Genomic DNA, 8,222 nt, shown 5'->3' on the forward strand with positions numbered 1-8,222 from the left:
GTTTTACTTGAGCTTAATGGTCCATTTAGGATGGAAATATAGCTTTTGACCAACGGTGATGGATGGTTTTATGAGTTTAGGTATTAAAATGGCAAAAGAAAAAGATTCGGGGACCAACTTGTAAATTGTGATATCATTTACGGACCAATTATGTTAATAATCCATATATATATATATATATATATATATATAATTTTGATGTAGTAAGGATTCCATGGGCACCTTATGAAGTGAAATTGTCATGCTAATACCCACATTGCAAGAAAAAGAAATTTCCAATAACCTAAAAAAAATCCAATATTAAACAGTGATGATTATCGATGAGTTTTTATTTTTCCTTTTAGTTTTTTTTTTATTTTCCAAAAAATGATTTATGTAGACTACTTTATAAGAGGTTCACTCTATTTGGACTTTTTATTTTTTTGGTCACGAATTATAATATCTCCTAAGTGAGATGGATTTCACTCAAGCTTGCTCGACCCCAAAATCTAAAGATGTACTATTAATGATTTTACCATTGAATCAGACCTAGAAATACCATTCCATATGGACTTAGTAAAAACCTTTATGGAATAGATTAGATATGTAACCAAAGTCATTGATAACACATCTTTAAATTAATATTATTTTATCAATAGATAACATGTCATTATTTTGTTGGTTTCCATTGAGTTTTATTTATCCATTTAAGGGTACCATTGATCCATATCTAATTCAAGTTAATCTTTCAACTTTCAACTATTAAATAGTAATATGTAATCTTGTCACATAATTTGTTAAACAAGTAAATAACTTTGTGATTGTGGTACAGCTGTTATTTTGGTTTTTTTTTTTTTTTTTATAAATATAATCTAATAATGAAAGCAATAATAAGGTTACGAAATAATATCACAAAATACTATGTTATTGTTTATTTAAAATATATTTATCCATATTTAGTTTATATTAGTTTTATAATAAATAAAATACTAAACATCATCTTTGTTACATTACTTGGTACTATTTGGTAAACTATTTTTTTTTTTTTTTGGGGCGAATTATTTAAAGTGTAATGCTAAAAATATCAAATAAATCTAACAAGATGTATATAAAGTATCATATGTTAATATTTTATTAGTTAGTATATTAATATAACCTTGTTATAGATAAAAAAAACTTACGAAAAGATAAGTGTAATTAAACATAAGCCAGTTAAATATTGACACATAATATTTAATATGTATCTCAATAAGTTTATATGATACTTGTAGCATTATTCTTATTTGATAAGTAGTTGATAAACAACCAGATGTGTGTCGCATTAATGAAGTAACATTACAAGTTTAATTTTTTTAGTGGCTAAATGAACTTTTAACTTCTTTTTTTTTTTTTTTAAAATAAAGTTGGTTGTATATATATATATATATATATATTTATATATTCATATGTGATTGTTGACATGAGAAGATCACTCCGTATGTTGTCATATAATTGTTACTGTAACAAAATTATATATATATATATATATTATATAGGGAGAGAACTGTTTTCAAAGTATATATCTTCAAGTACATATTTTCAAATTTTGTATGTATACATATTCATATATATATATATACATATTTATACGTGATACAGACGTGACAAATTCACTCTATACCGTTTTTATAGAGTTCTCAATACATCAAAGTTAGAGATATAGGAAGAACATTATTTTCTAATAAACTATCTTACAACTTAAATGGTGTAATATATTGACATATTGAAGTGGGAAGTCAGTATGGATAATTCCTTAATTAATGTATTCAAAATTGAAAACATTGTTGAAAATATGGACACTTATTATATCATCATATCCTCTATTATTATCAATTGTGAAATAGCTTTGAATATCAATTTGGTATGTAAGAAATATTTCATGTATTAATATTCTTGACGAAGTATTTTAATAAATTATGTCGGCCATTGAAACGATCTCTTAATTAGCTTCTCATGAGTTAATAACTATGTAAATGACAGATTTTTAGTTTTCCATCTTTCTATATCCTATTGGAATAAACAACCTTAGTAAAAGATTTTGGTAAAGGGACTATACATAAATAAAAGTGCATATATAATTCAAAATAATAACATAGTATATCTGTGTGCGGGGATATATATATATACAAATATTGATGAGGACCGGGCTAGGAGTACAACAAACTGGAACTGAGATCTTATACAATTGAAGGCATGACCAATAACACAAGCTCAAGCTAAAAGATTCAAAGAAGCATTAACTGGTTTAATTCAAAAGGTGTTGAACTCTCAAAGGAAATTTACTATTGAAGATGAATCAAGGATGGTTCAATGTACAGGATTACATGGCTAAATTCATGAAGAAAAGCCTTTGCTGACTTAGCATAATGATGTGGCGTATTGCTGAAGTGGCATAGTGACATGGCAACCATAGGATGAAGTGGCAGTGTCACATGGCGTCCTATGTAGCATTTGTGTAGATTTAATAAACTTCAAGGTTGAATTGACTTTTCATGGTGTACAAGTTATTAATTAGTTTCCAAATTGTAATTAGAAATCTTAATTATTTTTGTGGTTATTTTATATTAGGATAAATGTCAAATTAGTTTTCTAATTTGCCTTAATCATGTAATTAAATCATCTTTCCTAATTTCAATTAAAGGAAGGTTGATTAGTTAAATTAAGATTAGGAAATTAAGTTTAATATCAATTTTTGTTTTACAAAACTAGCATTTATACTTCACCTATAAATATGCATCCTTTTAGCATGATAAAACAATTTTAAGAATTTTAAGCATAATTGTAAGAGTTAGTTTCTTGGTTTTTTAAGAACTATTGAACTTATCAAGCTTTGCTTGTGGCATTCAAACCCTAGACTTATCAATAGGTTTTTCCAATCTCTATTGTGGCGTCATCACTATACCAAAGTTCTTAGTCATAGATTAATTAAAGGTTGAGATTTCCATTAAAACTTGTCTTAGAATGATCCATACATTATTTGTTACAGGTTTAGGAGCGAATCAACCTAAGTTCGTATTCTATATACATACAATCTCCCTTTTATCATGATATTCTAATGGACTTTCCATCAGAATTTCATTTATTAGCCTTTGGATCTTTTAAAGAGCTGAGACTTAAAAATGTATTTGATGTTTTATGTAAGTATAGTGAAATAATAACATCCTAGAAGGGCCAAGTATACCCTATCAAGACATATAAATTCCAAATGCATATTTAAATATTAACTTTTAAAGAGAAACAAAGATTGATAAATGAGGTTTTGATGAAAAATCCATCAAGACATTTTATTAAGAGACTGATTATACATATATATATATATATAGCCAGACTCAAATAAGATTCTTAATATTAAGATTAACACAATAATTTTCTTTTTCAATCATTGAACTGCATGAAATTTAAAATTACATTTATCAGTCATTAGAATCAAATAATGTTTACTTTCTCTAAAGAGGATTTTAGCATATATATATATATATATATCATTAAACATATATTTGACTACTTTTTAAATTTTAAATGTTAATCTTTAATGTGATCCAAAGGTTAATAAAGAGAAAAATCCGATGTTAAAATTATTGTCCTCTGTATGAGTATGCCTCTATATATATATATATATATATATCCAATCTCATATGTAATAATGTGACTGGAGTTCTAGCTTCAATGTCCATATCCATTTGTTTGGTTCACAAAAAAGAAAGCAGATCTACAACAGCAGTGTGGCTGATAATGAGCTTGCGTTAGGCCCTTGCAACAAAATACTAATTGGAACCACATCTTGGATTTGCTGGACCACATGATCCAAGTCATTTTCTGTTTCTCGAAGACATTTAAATATCTTTGTGATTTAGAGCACAAATCACAGACACAAATTTACAAGATTGAAGAACATCTCATTAATTAGCTAAAACTATAATATTACAAGCAAGTTACAATAGGGGGAAAAAAAAGAAAATTACAAGCAAAACCCTCACATCTTTAATTGTATCTTTATTTTAGCGCATAGAGAATGAGAAGTGGACAAGGCCTTTGTCTTTTTATTTTCTTTTAGCTTTCCTGAATCCAACTTTGACATTGAGAAGAAGCACTGAAAGAAGGAGCGACTACAACAGAAGAATAGACCTTTGAACTCCCAAATGAAAGTGCACAAAGCTTGTTTTGCTCTTGCAGCTTTTCAGCTCCATAACAGTACTTCTTCAATCCTTCTACGTCATTCGACGAAGAAGTACAAACTATAGTTTCTTCAACCCCAGCATCGAAATCGATTGAAACAGACCGATCTTCTTTCCCAATAATCTTCCATGGAAGAATATTGGAAGATGAGGATCTTGCTGCATGGTTCTTTATTGCTGCATGTCGAAGAAGGTCATAAACCCTCGGATTTTTTCCCAATATTCTGCAATTTTCTTCAAGGGTATTCATATAATTTTGGGATGGGAAATTGGTCTTCGTGTTTCTTCCTCTCAAAAGCCTTGCAGCTTTATCATAAGCCATGGCAGCCTCTTCTGGTCTGTCAAAAGTCCCTAACCACAGCCTCAGCTTCTGGGAGGAGTCCTTGATTTCAGCAACCCATCTTCCTGATGGCCTTTGTCTCACTCCTAGGAACCTCTTTCCATGGCTCTTCACTTCTACTCTTTCTGGAACCTTCAAGCTATCTCTTTCCTCCCCATTTTCTCTACAAGGGTTTTGGACATTTTGGGGTGGGGATGGGATTTTTGAGCTCTCTAAGCAGTCCATGAGAGCCGGAGAGAAAGGTTGGTTCAGCAAGATGATGGGGGAAAACAGTAATATATATATATATATATATATATAAAAGAATCTTGATGTAATAATATTTTACAAAGATCTCTAATCACAATTTTTAGGCTGTTGAGGTGATAAGACTCACTTTATATATTTTTATATTATTTTTCTTATGAATTTTAAGACAAATTTTTTTTTTTTTAAATTCATCTTATTAGCATAACAGAGCAATAAAAGATATTTTTTACTTGTAACATGACGGATTTTGGATAAAAAGTCATACTGAATTTCTCGATAAAATAACCATTTAATACATATATATATATATATGTATATATAATAATATAAGATAAATAATATTGGTGACTGTAATAAAGAATGATAATGGAATGGCATGTTGGCTGTCTTTACTTGGTTTTGTTTCTACATTAATATATTATGAATGATCAGAGAAAAAGAGAAAAAAATTAAGGAGTAGAAAATTTGGGGAATAGTTCAAATTAATTCATCAAATTGTTGTATTTAGTTGTGGAAGGGATAAACTTAAATGGAATAGGGGATTAACTAATCGGTAGAAAATTTGGGGAATAGTTCAAATTAATTCATCAAATTGTTGTATTTAGTTGTGGAAGGGATAAACTTAAATGGAATAGGGGATTAACTAATCGGTATAAACTTTAGATATTGAGTGGAGTTTGGAAGGGAGTGCTTGTATGGTATGTTAAATGTCATCATTTTTTGGAAGTATGGCTACCATTTTGGACTTTTGGCACAATAGGTAAGTATATTTGTACTTTTTCCCTCCATTAATTTTGTTTTTTTGGGACAAGTGCAACCATGAACGGTGGAAGACACAAAAATAAATAAATGAATAAATACAATAGAAGCTTAAATTTGGCTTATGGTACAATGACAATACTGCCCTTGAATATATTTCTTCGGAAAATTTTAAACTTTAAATATATGTGTATATATATATATATATATATATACTTCAGGAGAAAAAAATGAAAAAGAAAAAGAAAATCTATAACTTCAATAAGTACTTTAAAAATATATAAAAGGCAAAAATATGCTGAAGAAAAAGAGGGCTTTTTATCTTTTATTATTAAGCCGATCGCTTTAGATCCAACGATGGACCAAATAGACGAGAAAGTGTTCCTCAAAATAAGTGTTCCACAGAACTTACTTGGAACAAGAAGATGCTTTTTCTTTTTTTCTTTTTCTTTTTTTTCCCCTCTTTTATAGTGGTCTAGATAATGTTGACACCTAAACTAGGTTACTTATACATTTAACAATTATCACATGTGCTGCTCCTCAGAAGCATAGGATGGTCATCTTTATAATGCCAATGAAATTGACTCACTGAAAATGTAAAGTTTAGGACTATGTCATGAAAGCAGGGAAACTTACACAAACTCATGAAATTAAATTTTGGGGGTAGATGAATAATTTGAGGGTCTGCCAAAGGTCATGATCTGAGAAGGAATATTGCCTGAAGTTGTTGAAGAAAAGTCCAAAGAGATGAGGTAAGACAAGATGTGTTTATTGTGAATAATTAAGTATTATATAGATTGTCTAACATAAATAATACCCCAGGTGGTTAACGTCCAATAGCCTGCCAACAAAACTCACACCTCAAAAGCCCAAAAACAAACAGAACCCTCATGTTTTCTAACCTTCACCTCTCTGCACTTTGAAATAAAAAACTAATGTTTGGCAGTTGTCACATAACGGGTGTCTCTTTGTTAGTCTTTTAGAGCATGCCCTATATTATGGTTTTATCTTCAAAATTTTTGGATATTTAGCTACAGTTCGTTTGTACTCAGAACCCTTTTAGCTTTTTTGTTGGATTCTTCAGGATCTACTTTGTAACAAAATACAAATTTATTCATAATATAGCTCTCTCTCTCTCTCTCTCTCTCCCCCCCTCCTTTTTGCTTATGCAGTTGCAAGTTTATTCACGACACAATTTTATATACAATATTGATCCATAGTCAAGTAGTTTACTTTACGATAGACCACATAGGAGTAGAATGGGGGCATATAATGGATGATAATATTAATTTACAGCATTTATTTTATTTTATATTTTATTAAAAAAATTCAATGAGGAAAAGTAAATATTTTAATGATAATCAATTAAATTGACATGTTATAAAAATCACATTGGATTTTTATTAAAAAAAAATTCTTTACATTTCCTTTGTTGTTCCCATTTAATATTATGTTATATCACTATTGTATACCATAAGGTAGACTACATAGTTATCCATGGATGGCAATAACCACTGCTATGGTGCTAAAATTCTCTGTCCCCCGCTCCACCTCTCTTCCCAATTTATATATATATATATATATATATATATATATTATCATATTAGAATTATTAAAAATATTTACCAAATGATATGGTAGATGATGTAGTAATATTTAATTGATTTATAATTTTTATAATTTACTTATCTAATTAAGGGTTCACTTTTTTTATATTTAATTTATATGAACATATCAATCAATAATATTTTAACACATGTATTAGGTTAAATAAATTTGATGAACATTTTGATATTTGCAACATTACAATAGAGATGGAATTTAATTTTGACTCTTATACAATTATATAGAACTCATAGTACATAGATTAGCGTTATGCCTAATTCGAGGATAGGCTTAAGAAATTATAGTTTTGAGAAGTTTTAAACATAAGTATTTTATATGTATCCAAACTAGTCCTAATTTTTGTCTTTTTATGAATCCAAAAAAAGTATATATATATATATCTTGAAAACATGCCTTAGGGAGAACTAAAACCCAAATGCCCATTTTCTCCCTAAACTCCTTCAAAAATGGGTGAACCCCGTGACCCATATGTAGCCCATCGGACCCAAATCTTCACCAACACCCTCCACCGTAAAGAACCACATAATTGACCCTCTTCTTGGCTAAATCAATGACCATATACCACCTCACCATCTGACCCATCAAGATCTCAACCAAGACCCAAAATTTCAATGTAGAAGGATTGCCAGCTTGCCTAGATCGAAGCATTTTCTGGCTTCGGCATGAAAATTCCAACTAAATCAAATCTCACTAGATTTGCCAATATTGACCCTATTCCCACTGGAGTTAAGCTACAAGCAGCCTACCCCCACCATGCCCATGGAACTGATGCGAATCCGCCGGAGCTCGCACAACCGACAACTCACTGGGGTACTGATCCGATACGGATGAAGACTGGACCGATCACTAGGGTTCATGTTAAGAGGTTTAAGGACAACCTTGCTGCCTTTATCCAGAATGTAATTCATTCTCAAAAGGGCTTGTCCATACATGAAGATAAAAGACCTATTTTAAGCATCCAAGTGGTGGAGGCTGATACATCAGACATTTTATATCGGACACCCATACATCTGACATTTTATATCGGACACCCATGCCTCGGACATTTGACCTTG

General features: G+C 29.9%; 1 protein-coding gene across 1 annotated transcript; it reads right to left on the reverse strand.

The window, feature by feature from the left end:
- Positions 1–3,893: 3,893 nt before the first annotated feature.
- Positions 3,894–4,914, reverse strand: LOC107410052 (ethylene-responsive transcription factor ERN2). Its single transcript, XM_016017465.4, has one exon. The coding sequence runs from the start codon at positions 4,756–4,758 to the stop codon at positions 4,069–4,071; it is 690 nt and encodes a 229-aa protein (XP_015872951.1). The 5' UTR covers positions 4,759–4,914; the 3' UTR covers positions 3,894–4,068.
- Between the last annotated feature and the right edge of the window lie 3,308 nt (positions 4,915–8,222).

This window comes from Ziziphus jujuba, chromosome 2, assembly GCF_031755915.1.
Source record: "Ziziphus jujuba cultivar Dongzao chromosome 2, ASM3175591v1".
Taxonomy (NCBI): Eukaryota; Viridiplantae; Streptophyta; class Magnoliopsida; order Rosales; family Rhamnaceae; genus Ziziphus; species Ziziphus jujuba.